Here is a 23,720-nt window from a genome sequence, read left to right on the forward strand (position 1 = left end):
CAAAAAAGGACGTGTGTACGAACGGTCGATTGCTGTTTTCAAGTACGTCGAAAAATATCCGGCCGAGCGATAAGCCACAATTTATGTGCGTTCCGACTAACTTACCATCCGTGTCACTGGCACGTTACTTGCGGATAAGCGTGCGAGATACGCTAAAACCGTACTCGAAGAGCCCGCTCGAAAATAGGTAAGGGTATCGTAACGATACTTCGGAAGAATCCCAGTGCGCGAATAAAACTGATAGCGAACGTCGGAGTGAACGCGAGCCGCTATTCCTTTTTACCGCGCGGAGCTTAACCAATGCTGCTGCAACCTCCATCCGGGGAATAGCTGGAAATGGAATGGGTAGGAAAGACGCGGCTGAGTAAGCGAGGCGGGGAGGGGAGGACAGACGGCGGAACTAGTTGGAGCTATCCCCATAAATATTAATTGAGTCTCCATCGGCAAGGGCGCGCGGAGAGAGATTTCGAGAACGTCGTGTCGTTCGGCAGAAAACGAAAATCCGCAGGCCGCAGGGCCATAAATCCCCAAGTTTCTGCGGCTGTCTTTGCAAGCCGCGATAGTGACGAAGAGAAGGGAAATCGGTTTGGAGAAGGTTGATGGGCCCGATGTTACACCCCGCGGCCGGTACGCGTTGCCGTAGTCTTATCCTTCCGCTCTCTATTATGTTACACGCGGCGCGCTGAATAATCCGAGGAAGGCTCCCACCGTGCGCTCTGTGTTTGCTCTAGCGCTTGTTCCAAGCGCCGTAACGCGGTGCGTGCTCGCTCGTAGTTTGCCTGTTGTGAGTTTGCAAGCCGACTTATCAACCCTGCGAATATATCTTCCCAATTTCTCGCCCGCGCGTTATCAAGCGAACGATGCTTACTGCGTCGCTTTATAAACACCGCTCGTCCCGCGCCGACACCTGCACCGGAATACGCGGTACACGAAAATTTCAAACCGGATTAAGAGAAATCAAAATGTTGTAACAATAGAGGAGAATGCATTTGGATTAAATATATTATTTGCGTTAAATATATTAGAATTTTATTTTGGCCATTATGCTCACGATAATTGATTTTGCATATAGACAAGAAATTTTTGAAATACATTGTAATTTTAATCCCTATGCGTCATAGAGAGCATTTCTTTCTCTGCAAAAGTCGTGTTCACACGCTGGCGACGTAATGAAATGTGACATAAGTGAGTTTACGACTATTGAGGATACGTTTGGCAGCGCATTCCTCAAAATATGAAGACACTTTTCCGCAACGTTACCAATCGAACAAATGGTTGATATAGATGATGGTAATGCACTCTCTAAGCGACTGCTTTTCTGAACGTACTGAATCTCGATTGCTAAAGTAGTGTGGAAAGAAAATTCAGGCTGACGTATAGGTTGCAGTATCCGCAGATTGCATTCCGAACTATCCAATGAGAAATAGATTGTAGTCAATTTCTTGGGTGCATTCACCGAATGCAAGTCAAACGACGAGACATCGTTGTCGAAAATCGAAAAACGTCCCGTAGCAAAGCACATTCGCTAAAAGTGTACTAAAAGAAATGAAAGAATTCTTGAGTATCAGGACATTTGGATTAGCACTATCACGCTGGTTGTTTAATCGAAATTCACGTGGTGAATGTCATCGTAAAATTTTATAGAAGATTGCGTTTCGCTAGTCTATGATGACAATAATTAGTAATTTTAATGATAATAATAATTTATCACATAATTTATTTAGTTTAAAAAAAATTCTACGCTGCAGAAATATTTGTACATTACACGTTACTTTATTTCTAAACCTTTATTATAAATATAAATTTTATTTTATTTTATTTCTTCTTGCACATCTATTGGATATTTCAAGAAAATCCACATATTATATTTTAAATACATTGAAAGCGAAAAGATTATATCATGAACTTTTCGCAAAAAAATATGAAAGTCAGCGAACATTGTTGTTTGTACACGTTGGTAAATATTAACATACCTAGATTTTAATCTTCTTTCTCGAATAATTTCATATTTGCGGTGTCATGCGAAAATGCGGGCGCTGATCGCTAGTGCTATTTGCTGTTTAGTCGCTGCTAACGATAAGATATCTGCAATGCTACTTACAACGTAGACCATACGGCTTAAACTACCGCAATGCTAATGCTGATCTGTCCGACGATGAAAAGCAGGGGAAAAAAGGCGGAGAACAGAACTGAAATTCTCACGCACGCAAGCAAGCAAGCGTCGTCGGTTTGCCAGAACGACTAGACGACGGCGTCTCACGATAGCGGTTGGTTGATGGCAATAAAGCGCTATCTGGCTTCCACTCCGAGTCACTTAACGTCTGCGAGGACGTTTAAAGTCCTTAGAAGCGCGAACCATCCGCGCTATAAAACACTACCTCACCACCTCCACCGCAGCTACTTATTATAACGACATTATCCTCGCTCCCCCTCATTAGCTATCCCATCAACGACACTTTCCACCACCCTTTCCCCGTTTTAAGCCCGGTGGTAGCCAACGATGCCGCCGGGATAAGTAGGAGGCACACTTTTTCCCACCTTTTCCCCGCGCCCGTCTCTTTCTTACTGTTCTTCGTCGACGCGCCGCGACGATCGTGACTGAATTAATTTCGGTTCGATGCGCGTAGTCGGTCGTAATCCATTTATCTCGAGAACGAGTTGTTACGCCGTAACTCCTTGCCCTTAGCGACCACGGGAAACAAGGCATTATCATTTGCGCGGATATCAGATCCTCATCTTTGCATAAAGTGCGCCTGTAGTAGTGGTAGTGATAATGTGGGGCACACGATTAAATAGATAAGATTATTGACGCTCGTCGTGCAAAAATCGATTTTCATATCCTGCCGGGAAACGATCTAATCTTTTTTTTTCCCACGGAAGTCACACAAATAGTCCCTAATTTATGCATAAGTAAAATTAAAAATAATTCTCTCTACATTTAGTATATTAAGTTATTATCATATTTTTCCATGAAATAAATTTACAAAATAAGACTTTATAAAATTCTATAATTACAAAACAATCCAATTAAGATAATATTGCGATGAGTATCATATTAAATGTAAACATATGTACGCGTGGAAAGGCGAGAAAAACAGGTATGGAAATTAACAATTCTTACGCGATAAAACAAGAGTAACTAAATTGAATATTACATAATTAATCACATTACTACCAGTAGGTCATTGTGATTAATCGACGCGCGCGCGCTCCATTTAGTCCAAATAAACTTTTGTCTACCCACCCACTAAAATCTGCGACGTGTTAACACGCGTTACGGCGATTAATTCAATATGTCGCTTATGTGTATATGCGTGTGTTGTATGGGCTGACTGATCAAAACTGCCCGTATCTAGCTACATGTATAACATAATTCTACGCGTTAACTAAAATCAACATTCGCTAGTGCATTTGACGCAATGTTCATTCGAAATTTTCATAGCTGACTGGTTAATTCGTGTCATGGAGGGAATTTAATAGCGAAATACATCGATCGCAAATGTGTATGAAACACTATGACCGCACTATTTATTGCTATTTTCGTGAAAAGAGTTTTTCGAAAAGATTACGCTTCTTCACAACTTTTCTACGTTTTCTAAAATTATGCAAACCCGCTAAATCATCTAGTTTCCTTAATCAGGAGGCAGCGAGATGTAAACAGAAAGTTGGTATCCATTTTTTACACAGGTCAGTAAATTGCCTCACGCTAAAGTTTAACTTCGGCTCTTGTTAAGATGAAAACTTTTGAATCGAAAGGGAGGAGCTTCTGACGAAGTGATCGCACATTTTTTGCGGATCAAGCTAATCCACCGTACTTCGCCGATGCATATTCACGAATCGATATATAAAGGTTATTCTGGATATAACGGAAAATTTTTGCAACGAACCGTTCTTTTCCCTCGAGTGTCGCAACGTAACATTAGTATTTAATCTAGTTAAACGAACAATTAATAGCTGATCTAAAAATAACGTTACTTGGATATTTATATCTTTCTCATATTTTTCATGTTCGCTGCGCTAGTCACAAGATTCAATAAACTTTCTCGTTTACCTCGGTTTCCCCGTCTGAGATTTTTCCAGCCGCATTCAGCCACTCTCGTTCTTTTCCAACTGAAAGTCCTAAATCCTGCACGACGCAAAATTTCATCGATATTCTCTAATAAATTCGAATCGGTCGTTCGAGATTCCCAGTTCTAGTTGTAAATATTCAAAGTTTTTATTCCAATCAGTTTTTCTCCCTCCTGCTTCAGTTCTCCCGCTCATCTCCGTCCCCGTCTCTAACCCTCGGTTTCATTCTAACACGGTCGCATCGCGAGAAGAAGGAACAATCGAAGTTTTACTTGAGATGGATTTCCGGACGAGAAAAAAAAAGAAACTTCCTCGATGTTCGAGAAGGCTCGTGCCTGAAATCATATCTTGAAATTCTCAATGGGCTGTTGCGGTAAATTTCGGCGCGGAACCTCTCCCGAGCAGCTTGTGATTTACGCCCGAGGTAAATCATCTTGCGTTATGCGTGCCTTTCAAACTACAACGAGCCCTTTCGCCACTCAAGATGTAAAACCGCAACGGGAAGAAACAAGCCGATACCCTCAAGCCCAATTTTACGTCTTAACAATCATTTTTTTCCAAATCGCGCAATATTCCCTTGTCTCGTTTATCTTACGCTTATTAATCTTCGTCAATTTCCGGTATACTTTGCCCGTCAATGTATCGGTTGAGAAATTACAAGTGCATACGTAAATGTTGACCAAAAAAAGAATGTTCTCGATAATCGACAATAATGTTCTTTACCAGAAGAAAAAAGAAATCTTTCCACAAATAACGTAATAATCGATAACAGTTTGTTACAGCTGCGTGAAGGTTTACACAATGGAACTCATACAAAGGAAGTAAATTAGTTCGCGGAATAAGCGCATCAATTTTCCGAGAAAATAATCGGTCGAGTAGAATTGCCTCTGGCGGTAGCTCCATAACGCGGAGTGCAAAGTATCGATATCATTCGTACGCGACTCTTTTCACCGGCATGCAAGACGCGCGACAATCGCGTTCGATGACGTACGAGTAGGTAGGGGAAATTAAATTAAATTTAAATTAAGTTCAATTAATTAAGCTGCTCGCCCCGTGGGAACTACGCTTCTGCGCTCGCTCGTTGTCCCTGAAATTCACCTCCTGTGAAAGGGCTGCCTGAGAGGATAGTGATCCTTGCGTCTGGCGCCGGATACGGAACTAATCTCTTTTAAATTAGTATTAAATTCTAAACGGTCTCGAGTCCGTGCGCGGTGTTATTAAATTCCGCTGCGGTGCCACGTGTTGCCGTGAAATTTTCTCGCTTCGAGCGAGTCGGGCCCGATGTTTTACACCGATCATAAATACCGGTGGACTCTTCCATTACGCTCCGGCGGCGTTACGATTTCCGCAATATACGGTATAATCTTTCATCTCCGAAATTGTCTCGACAAGATTTAAAGAGCGCTTCGAAACATCTGTGGATTTTTAATGATATGCGATTAATAACGTCGTATATTCAGTCCCGCTAACACTGTCAAAACACAAGAATTATAAAAACGAATAATTCAGAGTTATGATAAGTTTATGATATTTTGAGCATGCCGATAAAGGCACTAATTGCAATAAGATATAACTCTAATTTCTCATGATCATAATTTCTCCTAGCAAACAGCCTTTTAGCAAAACAGTTTAATATAACGGCGGAGAGAATAAGCTCCACACGATCTCGCGCATCCATTCGTTCATTATTTTCCTAAACTTGCATTCCGCTACAATTTGATCTGGGATCGCATACATCGGATCGTAACCGATGCTGTAAGTGGCAGGTCGCAAGACACTGCCACCAAAAGAGATATACGATAACGACAGACAATTCGAGCGAGCTTTCGAACGCCGTCGTCGGTACCGTGCCAAAGAGCTGAGACTACCTGCCCTAGCCTACACTGCCGTTCTAATAGCTGCTACTATACACACACATACACATACACATATGCACAACTACTAGCTACTGCACACACATACTCGCGTATATATGTACCTTGGTATTTAAGCAACCAATTACGTCGTATACCGAGCGATCGTAACGGAGGATCGTAATATGGAAGCGGCGACTGTGCCGGTGCTACCTTATAAATTTCACAGAATTGGCTGCACCGAAGAGTCACGAGGCACGCATAGCCAGCAAAAATGATACCGGGTGCGGTATTAAAATTTTCCGAAAATAAATGCCGCTGCTGCCGCATATATTATGCGTCGCAATTTGCTATGCGATTACGTGCACTTTCGCGTGCTAACTATCGATAATGCGATTAATATTGCAATATCTGCATTTTCGAAATGAATAACTTAAAGAATAAAGAATATTGGAAAATTTTACAAGATAACATAATCATAGGACAGTGTTAATTGATTAATACAGTTTACATATCGACATATTGATTATGAAAGAATTTCTCATTAACGATAAAAATGTTTTGTAATAAGAATATTTCTTGAAATATTTTAAAATTTATAATTTTTTAAATCTTTCTATCATCCGACACTTATAATGTTTGGGTATGAAAAACTATATAACGCGTGAGACCAGTCACGAATTGTCAGTCGTAGAATTATTTATGTGCACAATTTTTTATTTAGGGAAGCTTTTAATTTCTTATTTTAAAACACGTTTTAATGCACTCGGAAGTTTCTTTTTAGTTTAAAACAAGCGCAATTGTACCTTCAGAGTTTTCTTTCTGGAAATAGTCGCTAACATAGACATTTCTCTCTCGCACTAATAGAACGCATCTACCTACGTCGCAACTTGAAACTTGCAAAATATTCTCTAGAAGTTGTGGCTATGCGCCGTCTCGAGGTCACGTTTCTGGCTAGAGGCTGGCCTCGCGGAGGCTGAAAAATGAATCTTCTGCACTGTGAGACGAGATAGGTGCCGGGACGGTCATACATTTCGTACGAAAGGGTCTTCCTCAGTTTGACTTCTTTTGGGTAACCGGAACTATATTGCAAGCCAACGTGTAGAATTGCTACTGGTTCATATTTCACGACGATGGATTAGAAGTAGTCGTCGATGCGGACTTTGTAAAGTTATTTGTTCAATAATGCAATCAAACAATGCAATTATCCATTAATTATTACATAGCGTATCAAAATTACAGACTAATGAATATATCGTTGTTACCTGATTAATTGTCATATTGCAAAATTATTTTTACATTATGCAAATTATTGGTCTCGCGCTTCTTTATCTTTTCTTTATTTTTATTCCTGCTTCATCGCGTTAAAATAACATGCTATAAACAAGTAAAACGATATCATAAATCGAGCGATCTAGCTGCTTCGAGTAAATAAACGCTCTGCGGAACTCTTTTGCGCCAGCGTACTGATGAAACTTTAACTTCGATAATCCACCCTTCGTACTTTCGGTGCGAGCCCTGCCTTTCTTTCGTATGCCAACCGAAGTACATCCTTACGCAGCCCTCGATCCTTTATATCTTCTGACTACCCGAAGTAAATAAATCACCGCGCCGCTTCAATATGTTCAGCGCCAAACAGCGATTACTCACGTTAAATAAATAGGCGATAAGTACGGTGATTATTACGTTGAGAGGCAATTCGTAAGCGCTCGTTAGGTAGTCGAAAAGGATAATTGCTCGACTGCTTGTTGTAATAATAGTCAGTAATTTATCATAATCGCAAATAAACACCTTTCATAAACTTACTTGCTCAAGTAATTTGAAATAATTGTATTAAATATGTAAGGAATTGAAAGCAATGATGTAGTAAGTCTACAGTAAATATCATACTCGCAGTTGTCGTTCTTAGCGAAACGATTAGCCTGTCGCGGCGGGAGTCTATAAAGGAAAGGACGTATGCAAAAGGGGTCGCTGCTTGAAGCATGGGATAAATACAGGCGACGTTAATAAAGTCTTATCGGCGTGAGGCCATGCGTGTCGACTTAAAGCCATGGACGCACTAATCCGCTATGCTAATGTTAGTCGGCCGGGAAAATAGTCGAGCGAGAGGTAGTCCTTCGGGACACGCGTACTTTTACATGGATGTGAAGATACCGGGATTGCAAGAGACAGTTTGACCAAAAAAGGTTCGCTTAAAAATACCAAAGCTCTTACGACACAGAACATAATCGTGTAAGAAGAGTTTAAAACATTAAAATTTTTTTCAAATACTATTTTATTTTGTTCTCGATAGCTTCCGGAATATTTTTTTATATTTAATCGCAAGCTTATATCTTAAGCTAGAGGAAACGCGAATGAATTTTGCAATACAGATTCGGCATATTATATTTATAACGCCGACACGACGTAATCCGGGACATTGTATAATGCACAGTAAATCGGAAAGAAGGAAAGGATTCGATGGCAGATAGCCTTGCGAATAAAATCCAATCTGACGTAATGCAGAAGAGAGTACGTACAGCGTAACATATCTCATCTCGTAGTGACTTGTTTCATGCATATCTTTTTTAAATCTTTTTTTCTTTTGAGTTGAATAACGTGGATATTTGATTCCACTCTCGTGTTTTCTTTTGTTTGTCTTTTCGGCAATATCATTGCGAGAAAGAAGTAATAAAAATTTTTTTTGAATGGAGTAACATTTTATTTGTTATTTATTACATAAAAATGTCGATTACGATTGACAATGAGATTATGCAAAATTTCAGAATTTTGTAATATTCATAAAATAAAATTTAATTTTTTTAACTATTTTTTGCTACACGTGTAACCATATTGCTTAAATCAATTATATGTGCAACATATGGAGAAATAATAAAAATATCTAAATAAGTTAATAAATTTGAAATAAAATTTCTTATAATTTATGCATTTATAATTTTCGTATGGTTTCTGAAATTTTGCAATTTTTATTGAATTTACTGAATTTAAATTTGTGATTATTACAAATCAAGAATCTATATGCGTTTCTATTTACTAAAGTAGCTCTAAATTAAATTAACTTATTAGTTAAATTCTATGACACTTCTACTCGTTTATTCAATCTTTTTCCTCAAGTATGATTTCTTATAATAATCTACAAACATGTAGAACAGGAAAACAATTTGAGACATGTAAATGTACGCTAATGGTTTTCGCGTAGGCTCACAAGACGGTAGAAGTGCTTGGAACGTATGGGCTATCATGACAGTAAATTGAATCTGAAATAAAAAAAAATTATATGATCTTTTACTGTGACAAGTGTATTTATAATAATTGATAACATAAAAAAAATTTATAATTTTTTGCATTTTGCATTATTTTATTACTTAAAAGCTTTTTTACGTTATATTTACATTATTAAAATATTTATTTTTATGTGAAATCCAATTTGCTCTTGAAACAGAGATATAAATAAATATTCGCGGGAAACCATGTAAAAGTAGCAAAGACACATAGTATTCATATATGTCTGACAGACGCGATATACCGCATGCAAAAAGCACACGCCATTTTGCCCTCCCTCCCCGATCGGACCTCTGACCGGAATTCTAGAGCGCAAAAGCTCCGCGCGAAATTAAACAACCACGTAACCCGATAAATCGTTCCGTCGATATCGCCGGAAATAAAAATTCTCTGGTAACGGATTATTTAATTAAAAACGGTACCGCGAGCCTTCGTCTACCCATCTCCCCGCCCCTCGCTGTTACGCTCAAATGCAAACCGAATTGGGATTTGACGAGAACACGTGTGATTCTGCAAGCAGCGCTTACGGAGCTTTTCAATCCCTCGTGAAAAGCCAGTTATCGAGTTATGGAAGCGCTGTAACCACAATGAAGTCCGCGTATATGAACGTATCACGTGAAATACGCTATTTCGTATGCGCACGTGAATCTGGTAGATACGTTGTATTTTTCAAAACTATATAAAATTGAACATAATTTAATTATTTCTTAAATAGCGATGATTAAAAGATCTTGTTAGTGTACTGTCAAATCGTGAAATGTAAATTAACGTAAAATGTCTACGTACCAATTGCAAAAGAGTCATATATTTTTTCCAAGGAGTAACTATCTTCTGCATTTTGGGTCCCAAACAAGTACAGAGATAATATATGTACATAATTACGTGTACTGCGCAATTAGGCAACATTATAAAAGTCCACATACCACCTGTGTATCAATTTATTTAATTATTACTTGCGCTTGTCATGATTATAAAATGCATATGCATAGTATGTTTATATATTTCAATATAGAATATCTTTCCCAATTGAATTACACATTTTATAAATTGTTAACTTACTTTAAACCTTTTTCAAAATTATTACGATTATTGTTATCTAATGCATACCAGGTGCATATTTGCAAGAGAGCCATACTGTAAAAAGAGTCATTGTGTGATGATATACGTGAAGAAACGACATTTGATTATACTTTTTTCTGAAGATGAAAATAACGGTATCTGCAAGCTCGATGATTTTCAGAATTAAAAACCACCACACCCAACGAGCCATCTGTAAATAATAAAAATTTATATGCATTGGAAATTTTTTTATTAAATATTGTCTAATCAAACAGTTTTTAGTTTAACATATAGATCTCATGAGGAATAATATAAAACTTGACTTTATCATAAACTTTAATCACAGTTACTTACGTTAAGCGACATAGGATCGTCTGAAATTACAAAAGGTTCGCATCCCACAGAAAGATGCGTTGTATAACCAGATGTAACTATCTAAAAAGCAGATAAGATTATATAGTATATAAAATTATAAATCTAAAGACAAATTTAGTACATCTTATAACTTAAAAATCTTTGTCGGATGCATGTTATTAAAATTATAAATTATACTTACACCATAAAATATAACAGCACTCGCAGTTGCGACAAAAACATTGTAACAAATCATAATCCTGGTAAGCGCATAAGGTTTTCTCTCTTTCATGTAAAATGGCCCAAGATAAAGTACGAAAGACAAATAAGCTAGTAAAATTAGTACTATACCAAATGGATTTGACATCAAGAGCCAATCAGAAACTCTGGGGTCTGCAAATCGAAGCAAGAAAAAGATACCGCGATGTTATACACAAAAAATAAGAAAAATCATGCAGTAAAAAAAGAAATTAAAAACTATCAGTTAATATCAATGAAATATATGTGGAAAGCTACTTTCTAAATATAATTATATTATTACTCTATCAAAATTTAAGTTACTTATTGTATTTATTTATGTCGTATTATTTGACATATTCAGAGAGGAATACACTCATTTTATAATATATATATATATAATATCTATCCAGTTATTGTTTTATTCATTTATTTAACTTACCCGAAATTTCGTTGATGAAATAGTGATAAATGTCCATAATTCCCATATTCTTGAGAATAAAAATACGAAAGAAGAATATAAATATTTTAAATAATACTAGTATGTGTGAATCCATTTGTAACTGTATATGTATATTGTGATACATATAAAACGAATATATATAAACATTTTTCGATATTAATCTAAAATCATGAAGCGTATAAATAAATGCAAAAATAGGATTGGTAGGTTATTAATTTTCTTGGGATCAAAGCATTCCTGATCATTTAAAACGATGGAATAAAATCGTATTGAAAACTAGATAATACTCGAAATACATACCTTCGAAGGAAGATTTAGTAAGCTCTTTTCACATCGTGATTCCAATTTGTACATGTCTGCCGACATTGAAGAGAGTAGCACTTGCGTAACCGATATTGATGTTAACAACCCTTCGCGTCGATAACCCTACTGCGCTTTATACCCATCTGCAGGCCAAGAACCCCTAACGTCGGCTTAGAACGCAAGGTTGTAATCGACGAGCAATGCGCCCCGCGAATCGCCAAAAAAGTACACGATAAAAGCATTTAATAAAAATCGCGTATTTTTAAGTCATGTAACACAAAAAATATATAGTATTTTATAACTCGTAGTCTTCGATATATTAATAATTCCTAATATTTTAAATTTTTATATGAGAGAATAGTATTATTAAATTGTTAATATTTTCTAGAATATATTTATACAGAGTAATATTTATACAAAGTAATCACATGAATATAAATTGAAACGATTCAGAGATATCAGAAATAGTAGTAATTATATCGAGGAATATAGATATTTTTACATATTCGTAGGTGTATTAAATACAAGCGTACAGTCATGGTGGCGAATAATTATATTCCCAGTGGTACGTACGGCTTCTTCATAGTTATTTCAATGTAAATTCGAACCGACTTTGTACATACTTGTCTTGACATCATTGAGCCGACTTAAGAAGGTAGTCACGAATTGACCTATCTTAGTACCAGAAATTTAGTGTCCGATCTCTCCTAATCAGATCATCCAATTACTGCGTTTCGCATAGTTGAGCCGGACAAATTGATTTTCGTGTCTGGAATTCTTTATGTTTTCCCATTTCCTTTTACTCGTCCCTACAGAAATCGAAATGCTAGTATGCACTGGTCGCTTTGTGAAAAATTGATTTCTATGATTGATTTATTTAATTTTAAAGAGAGAAATATATACACATGTTATACATACATATATTTACTATGATATATATATTTACTTATAATGTTAAAGAATATATAGAATATTTAAAATCACTAAACAATTGCTAATTGCTAAACAATGCAGTTTCATAAAATGTTTATAGTATACTGCATATATTATTAATTGTAAGATACAAAGTAATGGAATTTCAAGATACTAACATGAAAACTGTTATAAATCTTTGCCTAAATTTTCTAGTTCTTCAAATATATAATAAATATCTTGTTCATCTGTTCCCGAATTTTGAATAACAAATCGGAAAAAATTTGGTTTCTGACGTAATGGTTGATAATTAATCATAAGACTTCCTCTTTTGGCCATTCTCTCCTTTAATTTTGGCGCGACCTAAAAAAAGATAGTAACAATGTAGCAATATAAAAAAATATAATAACAATTTAATGTTAGTAACATTCTTTTAAACATTTCTTTGCATAAGAAAATATAATTTAAGATCTTTTTTCGACGTCATCTATGTATTTCGTGAGCAACATCATTAAAAGCGTTACTCATATACGAAATATTTATTGTCAGTTGCTAATAAAAAATAGCTTCTTTAGTAGCATAGAATTGTTTATTAACAGCTGGTATATGAATATACAAGATTCTTTGAAGAATATTGTGTATTCATGCTGTTAAATGAAAGTATGATATTACCAACTGATGATGTAACTTATGGGCAGAAGTTTATACAGAGAACTTGGATGGAAAATGTTCCAATAATCGCTAATCTTATTCGTTAACTTCTTCAGAAATTTAAATAATTTAATTAATTTATCATATAAATATCCAAATTTACCTTGTTTAAGTTTTCCTTATATCCATAAGATGTTTGTTTATTTCTCAAAGAAACAGGGATAAACCAAAAGCATATGTTTATGAACGATGGTTCTACTACTAATTCGAAACCATCCCTTTTATTAACTTCGTTTTTAAACAGCGCTGAAAGATACATCAAATGATTTACATGGTTTTCAAAGCCAGAAGTACCCTGAAACAAATGTCTAGATAAATTGATACATATTATACTGAATGCAGAAGTTTGCAACGTTTTACGGTAAAAATAACATAGAGTTTAGAAATTATTTTCCAAAGCGCTCAACAGAGTTTTCGAGAAACTCTGAGTCTTCCTTCTTGAATCTTGAAGAATTAATAAGTGAATGGGTTGTGAATATTCTTTATAATTCATAGGGGTGGATAATATATGCCTAAGTGTATTAGTAAACACTTGGAAAATCATGCAAGCCCTTAACTCATACCCGGTGCAGCACAGCATCGGCTTAAGTCACAAGGCACAAGATGCACGTATATGAAGAGAATAGGGGAAAAATGCTATGGAGGCTACTTTTATACATATTTGCATAAGTGGCTGCATCTAAAATTTGATAAGAGGAATTGAAGAAGTACTTTCGACAAGTCTTCTTGTCTTGGCCAGAATAGTGCTCCAGATAAAATGCATTAAATGCTTTAATACTGTGTATATTGTGTGCCATTATTTTTTTAGTATTAATGTACTGTATAAAATAGATGGAAATATCAATACCTTTGCTTGCCACATAAACCAAAACTTTATCACATCTGGTCTACGACCACATTGCAAATATTTATCGCCTATATCCAAATCTCTAGAATAAAACTTATCCGTTTGGAATAAATAAGAAGCTCGTTTAGAATGGGCCATAGTTAAAATATCAGTATGCTTTGTTAAAAGTAAAGAGCATTGTTGCGGGACCGCTAATAGCTTATGCGGATTGAAAGTTATAGAATCTGCCTTTTCTATGCCATTTAAAAGTCCTTTATACTTTTTACTAAACATCAATCCGCCACCCCAAGCTGCATCAACGTGCAACCACAGTTGAAGTTCACGGCAGATATTTCCAATTTCATTCAGTGGATCAATGGCACCAAGGACTGTAGTTCCTGAAAGCAATAAGATTAAATTATTCTATAATCTATATCGCAATATTTTTTTAACAAAATTTGTTTACCTGCAGTTGCAAAAATCATAAATGCGTTGTTGTCTTCACGTTGTTCTTTGAAAATATTTGTTCTCAAATTATTGATATCCATTCTGCCAAACTCGTCAGTTTTCACAAGAACAACTTTTTCTATACCACACATACTAGCCCATTTTAAAACAGAGTAATGAGCATCCTCGGAAGTAAAAAGAGTTAATTTCGAAGAGCATATATTTTTCCGCTGAAAATTACAATATAAATTTTTATATGCAAAATTTTATACGAGAATAATAAAAATTAAAACAAAATATTTTAATTATTATACTTTGTGTAAAAATTGTTGAGACAAAATATTTTCTATTAAAATTATAGTTTTATGCGCATCGTGCATCATTCGATTAATTTATGCTTTTGTTTCTGCTTATTTAGCTCCTAATTATATCTCACTTGCCATGTATATTGCACCGCATGCTTCAGCATCATTTAATTATAGGGCAATAGCAAGCTTACCTTTTGCATGAACCAAAATCTCGCCAAATTAATAGCCGAGCCGTTCGCGAAAGATCCACCAGGGCAAAACATGCCATCGCCAGTCGTAGACCCGTGTTCATTCTTGTAAAACATACGCAACAATTTTGCAATCAAAGTTTTTTCCATTAACGTTAAAACCGGAGCGACTTCGTAAGTGTACACCGAAGCGTTCAAAGTGTCCGTTAGCCATTGACCAGCTAAGCCATATGGATCTAATCTAAAGTTTAATAATTAAAAAATTATGTTAGAGTCGTAAAAAAATTAGCATGTTACTGAGATCAGTTTATAAATAAATCTTTAACATTTTTAAATAAATTTTAACCTTAAACAATTAAATAAGAAAGTATGTAAAAGTAGAAAATAGATCAAGCAAAAGCACGTATTAAGAAAATAATTCTTTAAATTAATTTGCATTTTTATATATTTGAAATTTCTTACCCAGAAAATAATTGATTCATGAATCGAGGATGACCGACCTTGACGCTGTACTTTAGAATATTTATCGCTGACTTTAAAAGATCCTCCTGACTTTCAGGCTGGTCATTTAATTCGAACTTTATTATATTTCGCAAATAATCTGGTTCTCTCCATCTCGATACTGGATTATCACGAGACACACTTTCGAATGTATATTCGATTAACATCGTGCTGAATTTTTCGAGAAACTCTTTGTGTTTTTCTTCGCATGGTATGCTTTGCCAGTCGGTCATTAAAACTGTTATGTCTTAAATAAAAATTATAGGACCGCAGATAATAATGTCGGAACTTTGTCGTCAAAACGTTATGCGCTATCGACGTTAAAAGATTACTGAATATATTTACGAACAACCGTACCATATATAAACGACGTACAAGGTCTTTCTAAATCTATGCAATTAAACTCAACGAGGAAACAACGGAGTAACATTTAAGTATCCCTTGGGCCACTAAATTAATCAATTTGACTTTAATTAGACTACCTTCTATAGAATATATTAAATAATGATAGAACAAATTGTATTTTGCGTTTACATCCCATTTTAGCATAGTTATAATTTTAAATTTTTTGGCATATTAGACCGAGGATAATTAAAAATAAAATTGAAACATGTCTGTATTTTTTTACTAAGCTGTTAAAATTACACAGCATACTTACTATGCTTTTATTCAGCCTTGCCATTCTTCATGCTTTATTAGAATAAATTGTTTTATATATCATAGTCTTAGGCAATTAATGAAAGAATTAGAATTTTTGGGAACAATATATTAAATCACATATTTTCTCTTTATAAATTTAATTATAAATTTATAAAAATATTATGTGTAATTATTACAGTAACATGTGCTTATGATTTTATTTGTTTACACAAAAAGTAAGATTACGTTCTTCAATTCTTATATTAACTCGTCTTTTATTCATTAGAATAGCTTTTATTAGTCATTTTCTTCAAGCCCTTGTATACTTCTGATAGTAAGAAGGATATACTTGATGTGAGCATTAGTCCTCGCAATCTCTTTTCGCAAATTAGCTATTTGCTGTTCTAATAATTTGATCCGTACATTTATAACGATTAGTGCTTCATCCAAAGTAAATTCGACATAATATCCTAAACCAACGTCCAATAAAATTTTGGAAGCATCTGAGACGTGTGCTTGAATAAAGAAATTATTTCCAATATCCACTTTAGTCTTGAAACCAGTTTTTTCGACGTTTGTATTCTGAAACGTCGTTATCACTGATTTCAATTGTAGAAACTCAGCGACGTCGGCATTTTTAGCGTCCAATTTTTCAGCTAATTTTGCAAGATCACTTTTTAGCACCTCGTTTACAAAGGTCTCAAATTGCAAAATCTTCTGTTGAGTTTGCGGATCCATAATTAATTAGGTCTTTGCTCTACAAGATAAGGAAAATGGAACATCAAAGACTGATATTACTCTGTGTAAATGAATATTATACAATGGAATGTAAAACAAAACAATACCTCTTGTCAAAAGAAGTCTAATTTTCAGGTTATGTCACACATAACAACTTCATTTATACGCACATCAATATTTGCACTTTGTTTTATACAGTGAGATAGTGCCATTCACATTATCAAATTTAAAGCAACGTGTATTAAAGTCAGAAAAGTTATGTTATAAAATCTTTTTAATAAATACAGCTACATTTTTATACTATGTTTTGTCCGTGTACGATACTGCTCGGTACTGTACGACACCTTGGTCTGACGGAAGTCAGCAACAACTCAGTAATAAAGTTATAGCAACAGCTGCTAAAGAAGATCTCTAATAATTTGATCTTATTGATTTTATTGCGTTACATGGTAGAAAATTTAGGGTAAATTTACATTAACAATTTATATTAAAAGAAAATATATTAAATATGTTTTAAAAGATACGTTTTTTTAATATAAACTTGATTTAATCGTGGATAAACTCACACTTTATAACACACATATGTTCATCTATTCGTTTACTGCTTGTAATAGCAACCACGTTGAGATTTTAAATTATACTTGCAAAAGAAAGCATAATTGTCGAATAACGCACCCATAGATTTATTAGCATCAAAAATAACTCTTTCCGTCAAAGTAAACGTGTAATATTATGCAAGTAAATATAATTAATTATTAATAATCTGATATATAAATTCAAAATTTAAAAATAATTAAGATATTTGTAAATAGATTTATTTTACTAAACTTAAAAATAATGTGCTATTTATATTTACATGAAAAATAAAAGAATACACATTTAATGTAATAGAAAAATTGTTTAATACAAAAAATATATTTATACCGAGAACTGAAAAGAGATGAATTATCATAATAACTATTGAAATACATAAGTTTTTTCACAAATGTTCATAAACATAATGAACCGATGGATTGTATAAGAATAACAAAAAATTAATTGCGTGATTGCAGGTGAACAGATAATCGTACATATCGATTATGCATATTTTGTTAATTTTCTAATAAAGGGAATCGCTATTAATGATATTCGCGGTAAGTCACGGTAATTATGACTCTCACACAAGAACAAGGCGATAGATAATTGCACAGTTAGAGCATTTGTCTTATTAGAGATCACATCGCATATTTTGTTTTTTTTTCAATAATTTTAAAACGATATCAGTAATATTATCGGTAATATTATCGTTAGTCTTTTGCATAATTTTATAGAATGGTGCTTGATTATATAGTATACTCAGTAGCATACAGCTCCTGCGGGTTGAAAGATAATAGCCAATACTTATAACAACCACAATGTCATATTAGAGAAGGTGCCTAACATGATATATATATATTAAAAAACATATTAAGCATCATATCGAATATGTTGATAATCCCAAATTGCTTATGAATTAAGTTAATAGTGATGCGATGGTATACTATACGATTATTATACATATATTCCATGATGCGCTTACGATGTTTATGTAAAAAAACGTAAACATACAAATGCCGAAGCATGTGCTGCTTCTTTATGTACATATATTATATATATTTCCCGTTCGAGCTTCTTTCACAATAACTAAAAAGTTGAACAAAAAATACTGTCGCATTTACTCAGCAATTATGAAGGCACTTTCATTTAGGAAATAAATTAAGTTTCCGTTTGTACACATAACGCGTCGACTATAATGATTATATTATTTATTTCGGAAAATTAACTGTCATGCATAATGTGATTCCAGGCAACTAGCAAGTTGAGACATGCTGAGATGCGTGTGTATATGTAATGAGAAGCAGTGGCGAGTTTGGGAAATTGACAGAGAAAAATGAACTTGTAATCGAGTTTGGTACTCGGAAGAAAAAAAGAGAGGCGTAAAGCAAACGACGATACGTATCTTTGAAAGCTGTCAGGTGCGGCGCATTAATATCGCGAGATTTCTCGCAACTAATTTGGTACCGGTGGCCATGGCACGATCGGAGCCGAATAACCAGTTTGAATAATGAGAGCACTAACGCACATGCGACTTAATTTTTTTTTGTTGAGATGTAGATTATACTGGCCGACATGGTTTTTGCTGTTTGAATATAATATATTCCGATGTATTTTTTCATATTGAACACTGAAAAGTGAGGTTAAAAATGTCAAAATAGACGTTTTTTGGCATATTTATGATTTTTTCGCACATAAAGTAAATTTTATTTTTTACTTTCGTTTACACTATCTTAAAATGCCTTTTAACCTCACTTTTCTCAAAAACCTGTCGTGATAGAGCAATTTCGTGGCTGGATTTATGTTCAGCGTGAAAAAATACATCGGAAATAATATATTATATTCAAACAGCAGACAAAAAGTCTAAAAATGTCGACCTGTATTATTATTGGTGCAAATGAAATAGGATCACAGAAAGGATGATTATATGAGACGACGATATTTCGGGTTTTAAGGCGCAATTTCGGCGTCCTGATTTCTGGCGAAGAGCGGCGACACGGCAGGTGAACCGCTTTTTTTACTCATCATTCGTTCATTTCCTTCGTTCTAATAACAAAGCGCAAAAAACGGCCATTATCTCCCATGGTGCATCCCGCTTACGCTGTTCCATTATGACTTAGCAAAATATTCGTTTTAGAATTTCACTGTACAAAGGCTTCGTTCTTTCCAAGTAAAAAACCCGTAACCAAAGAAGTTTTGATCCATTTTTACGTGCAACGGTCAATTAAAGCGTCGTGATTGTCTTGCCTAAATATTACTTTACTGCCTGAATATATCTTTATGCGTTTTTATTTATTTTGCGATACCAATATCGCATTGGCATTAAAAGTTTTGACAATAAAATTAAATCAAAAAATTAAATTAATTAATTAAATCAAACTCTATTGCTACATTCGATAGATTTTCACTTTCAGATTTTTCTCAGCTGAGAGGTATAAATTGCGCATACGCGAGAATGCGTAGACCGCTAACTTTCGAACTTTTAAAATATATCGCATGTTGCAATTAAATTTGATTTGATGCAATTTGAATTTAATTTGATCATAAAAACTTCCAATGTCAATTCTTCAGATGCCAGCTACTAACGACTGTGATTTCGCATCAGCATTAATCGCTCTATCCGGTTTTACATATTGCTGTTCAATGGGAAATCGGCGCGTCTGTTGTTAATTGTAGCTAAAACATGATAAAGTATTTACGATGAAAACAACGGACGCCATACCCATTCCGCGTTACTGCGGCGAAGTTTATAAATTTGCATAGTCCGAGCGCACGATCAAAAAGCACCGTCGCGGCGGACTCCGCGGCTAATTAATCGGACCTACCGCCGACTGAAAAAACACTGTTACTGATGCACTGATATCACGTCGAAAAGTGCGTCGCATACTTTCTCTCACGGTCGTGTTTTTAGGACTGCGGGCAACTCTCGCGAGCCTCGGTAACCGGTATCCGTGGAAACACGGATGTGTCTCCTCTCTCGGCGGCGACATTTAAAAACACGGCGAGCGCTTATTGCTCACTTAGAAGAATTCCATTTAATTTCTTACCTCTGACGCGGCACAGATTTCATATGCAAGCATCGGGCAGCGTAGGTGTATCGCGTCCTTTTACGAGCGCCATCGCGGCCCGAGGTTGTTTGTCAGGGTTATCTGACAGCATCCGCGGTATAAACTGTGATTTATATCGCAGATAGTATTTTAGTCGTGCTTTTAGCGATTTCATAAATTACTGATGTCTTCTCTCGGCTTGCCCTTTTGGTGAACCAATTAAACGTAGTTGAGGATACGAGTGTTGTTCCACCTTTAATTCTCTATAAAAGGAAACGCCCGAATTGTCTTTATATGGCGTGACGTAATTATGGAAACAATTCCTTTGCCGATAGGATTTTTGTCAAGCATCCAGTCTAAAATGAATAATTATACGAATTATCATAAATTGATTCTCGAGATCCAGATGTGACACGATGCATTGCCATTGACCTGATTAAGAGTTGATTGTCAAGACGCAATATACACGATTCTGTTATGTCAAAAACAAAAGAATATTTTTTTGAAGAAGTTGAATTCAACAATATTCTTTAACCGGTTTATTTAGTGGTGCATCCATATTATTGAGATCGGTGCTGACTCGGGTGGGATACAGGTAAATTTTTTTCTCGTGTGCTTTCTCGCGTCCGGGAACCGACGATCCTGTCTCAAGTGCGAGTAACATACCGCAACGCGCGATAGTGTGCGACCATATGCGTGACCGCCGGATACATGCAAATAAATGCACACGTGTGAGTTTAAAGTGGAAAGCACGACACGGCGGGTACATCGTAACCGAACATGAGTGCGTGGATTTGCGTGTAGGCCTATAAAAGTCGTCACAACGTTTGACTACGGCGTCCGGGCATAAATTAGGGACTATTGCTTATATAGTGCAGAAATACTCCACGACCGGGGAGGCTGCCTCGCGCTTTTATACGTTTCCGAAAGACGGGCTTGCTTGCATAGCTTTCCTGCGGCGCGAGACTTGGAGCATATCGCTTTACCGCGCTGTCCTTCGACAGAGACGATTATGCTTATCCGGATTGGTTAACATTTGCAATCAGTAGAAGACTCGTTTTCAAACAGGATTGGACATAAAGGTGGACTCGAATATTGAACGCAATGAGACGCAAAGCGATATTAATTGATATCTGACGTACGATAATTTTTTGAAAAAATGTAGTTTTTATTCTTTGCAAAGCATAAAAAATTCACGGGACTCTTGTACTGAGTCATTTAGTTTTTATCGACAATGGAGACATTTTTTATCGTTTAAAATGAGAAGCATGCATTCAAAATAAATGTCTATGCTAAATAAATATTGACCATTGGTAAATAAATATAACTATGAAGTATTTTTTTTCTTAAATAAATTTCAATAATTGCATTTATTTCAAAAATTTTAAATACTTATATATTATTTCATTTTCGAGCATTATGAAGTGATGATTGTTGGAAATATTCTATGTACCGAGCGCGTGACCACAATCAGAGAGAAGATAACCTTGCTTAAAAAGAAGTCGATAGGAAACGAGACAATTTCGAAATTTATGCAAATTTATGGGGATTATTTTTTTAATTAGACCATATATGTCACATGTTTATCAGATTTATAAAAAGTATTTTTTAAATTTTATGAGTTAAATTTCCTCAATAATGTCAATTCTTAATAACGGCGATAATAAATTTTATTGGTTTGTAATATTCATACAATTTACAGTTATTTGTTCTTCCTGAGAGAGTTTCTCTCTAATTCTTGATCTCTTCGACGTCAACAAATTCAACACCGTGACAGTTTAAACCACATTCAGTCATTATCGTTGGCTTGTTGTGGCGAGGTGAAATTCCACTACTACATTCTCACAGTCCCCCTTCTCCTCTTATAACGTGTTTCCATCTACTATCACCACAATTCATATCACCGCCTATGCAAATATAATCTCTGTTTATAGCAGCAATGCAGAGTATGAACCACAATTACATACAAAATTGAATAATCTTCGAGATTTCAGTGTTGAAAAATTTGAAAGTAACATTTACGTTTAAATATGTTACATTTTATCCACATGGACTGTTCTCTTAAATAAATATTTACTTTGAAGGTTGAGATTTATTACAAATTAATGCATTAACATATCTTGTTGTTGTACGCACAAAAGTAATACGACACTTTTATTTAAAAATATTTACAAAGTTCAATAAATCTGTAAACACCTAAACTCTGAGCTAAATAAATTACAGATAACGTAAGCGCAAACATAAACTGGTTGACATGTTAGGTGTGGTTTTTTAAAAAGAAATAATGATATGAAAAGCAATGAGAACCAAAATTGTCGGTATGCGAGAATTATAGAAGAAGAATTTGATGCAAATTGTGGCCAAAACTTTGCGTAATTAGTTCTTTGTATTTTAACAAATAATAGTTCTATGTAAGTTTTCACGTTTTGACAATTGCGCTTTTAATTCTCGTCACCTTTTATATCATTATAAACTGGTTATTTATATCATTGCAGTATCAAAAATCGTGTGTTCAATCGCGCGAGGCGGGACTGCCTTATCTACAAGTATAAACACGTTAATACAAAAATATCACATATTAAACGTAGCCGTTGGCATATAACATATATTTTACGCAAACATTCCTATCTTTACATAATCGACACAACTTGCACATTAATTGAGTAAGATAACTCTATCGCTCGCTAATAAAATGACGGACTAACATTATCCATGTACGTTGTTATTTCTTGTTATTCATTTTATTTATCTGTGCTGAATTTTTATAATGTATGCAGAAAGTAATGAAGTGTGCAATACTTCGTAACACTCTTAAAATCTGATTGTCAATGTTTAATTAATTTTTTTAATACTCAATTTCGACGACAATATACATTTTATAAAATATAAAAGAATATTGCATATTGTGAGTTACGTAGTTAAAAATGTCTTCAATTTTTTAGAATTTTACATATGCAAAAATAAATAAATAAATACAGTTGTTACGACACAAATACTTGCGCTAAAAAATAATGCGCTGGTAATCATGCGTAAATATATATAATGGGCTAACTCAATATCATATACATTATTATGATATTATTAATGAATATTGCATTGGAGATATCTCGCGGTAATTATAAAGTTTACGCAATACACAGTATATGTCAAAGAATGCGCGTGAGTTATTGATCAAGCTTTCTCAAAAAATTTTCACTAACAAAGCGTCTCT

At 34.8% G+C, this 23,720-nt stretch overlaps 4 protein-coding genes across 7 annotated transcripts in view; 1 reads left to right on the forward strand and 3 right to left on the reverse strand.

Moving 5' to 3' along the window:
• Window positions 1-23,720, forward strand: part of LOC105668737 (uncharacterized) — a 105,395-nt gene that overhangs the window by 5,868 nt on the left and 75,807 nt on the right. The gene's annotated exons all lie outside the window — the stretch shown is intronic.
• LOC105668738 (very long chain fatty acid elongase AAEL008004-like) lies at window positions 8,905-11,917 on the reverse strand. Of its 2 annotated transcripts, XR_010888972.1 has the most exons (8): window positions 11,617-11,917; window positions 11,296-11,344; window positions 10,819-11,009; window positions 10,617-10,697; window positions 10,311-10,473; window positions 9,990-10,129; window positions 9,731-9,878; window positions 9,053-9,178 (listed from the first exon to the last, which is right to left on the reverse strand). XR_010888972.1 is itself a non-coding variant. In XM_012361267.2 (7 exons), the coding sequence occupies exons 1-7, from the start codon at window positions 11,680-11,682 to the stop codon at window positions 9,014-9,016; spliced, it is 855 nt and encodes a 284-aa protein (XP_012216690.1). In that variant the 5' UTR covers window positions 11,683-11,914; the 3' UTR covers window positions 8,905-9,013. The 2 variants fall into 2 exon arrangements, 1 of the variants encoding a protein (XP_012216690.1); XM_012361267.2 differs by lacking the exon at window positions 9,731-9,878 and having other exon boundaries at window positions 8,905-9,178; window positions 11,617-11,914.
• LOC105668736 (cysteine sulfinic acid decarboxylase-like) lies at window positions 11,983-16,451 on the reverse strand. Of its 2 annotated transcripts, XM_012361262.2 has the most exons (7): window positions 15,474-16,451; window positions 15,015-15,252; window positions 14,535-14,745; window positions 14,090-14,466; window positions 13,346-13,537; window positions 12,711-12,894; window positions 11,983-12,428 (listed from the first exon to the last, which is right to left on the reverse strand). In XM_012361262.2, exons 1-6 carry the CDS (start codon window positions 15,743-15,745, stop codon window positions 12,721-12,723), a joined length of 1,464 nt encoding a protein of 487 aa, XP_012216685.1. In that variant the 5' UTR covers window positions 15,746-16,451; the 3' UTR covers window positions 11,983-12,428; window positions 12,711-12,720. The 2 variants fall into 2 exon arrangements, with proteins under 2 accessions (XP_012216685.1, XP_067207092.1); XM_067350991.1 differs by lacking the exon at window positions 11,983-12,428 and having other exon boundaries at window positions 12,475-12,894.
• Window positions 16,449-16,889, reverse strand: Uxt (Uxt prefoldin-like subunit). Its single transcript, XM_012361268.2, has one exon. It carries the CDS (start codon window positions 16,887-16,889, stop codon window positions 16,449-16,451), a length of 441 nt encoding a protein of 146 aa, XP_012216691.1.

Source organism: Linepithema humile, chromosome 3 (assembly GCF_040581485.1).
Source record: "Linepithema humile isolate Giens D197 chromosome 3, Lhum_UNIL_v1.0, whole genome shotgun sequence".
In the NCBI taxonomy this organism is placed as follows: domain Eukaryota; kingdom Metazoa; phylum Arthropoda; class Insecta; order Hymenoptera; family Formicidae; genus Linepithema; species Linepithema humile.

Coding starts and splice junctions, on each gene's coding strand:
- LOC105668738 (XM_012361267.2), bottom strand. CDS start 11,682: ATGTCGGCAGACATGTACAAATTGGAATCACGATGTGAAAAGAGCTTA. Junction 11,345..11,616: donor TACTAAATCTTCCTTCGAAG/GTATGTATTTCG, acceptor TTTATTCTCAAG/AATATGGGAATTATGGACAT. Junction 10,474..10,616: donor ACGATCCTATGTCGCTTAAC/GTAAGTAACTGT, acceptor TATTATTTACAG/ATGGCTCGTTGGGTGTGGTG.
- LOC105668736 (XM_012361262.2), bottom strand. CDS start 15,745: ATGACCGACTGGCAAAGCATACCATGCGAAGAAAAACACAAAGAGTTT. Junction 14,746..15,014: donor GATTTTGGTTCATGCAAAAG/GTAAGCTTGCTA, acceptor TGTAATTTTCAG/CGGAAAAATATATGCTCTTC. Junction 12,895..13,345: donor ATAAGGAAAACTTAAACAAG/GTAAATTTGGAT, acceptor ATCTTTTTTTAG/GTCGCGCCAAAATTAAAGGA.
- Uxt (XM_012361268.2), bottom strand. CDS start 16,889: ATGGATCCGCAAACTCAACAGAAGATTTTGCAATTTGAGACCTTTGTA.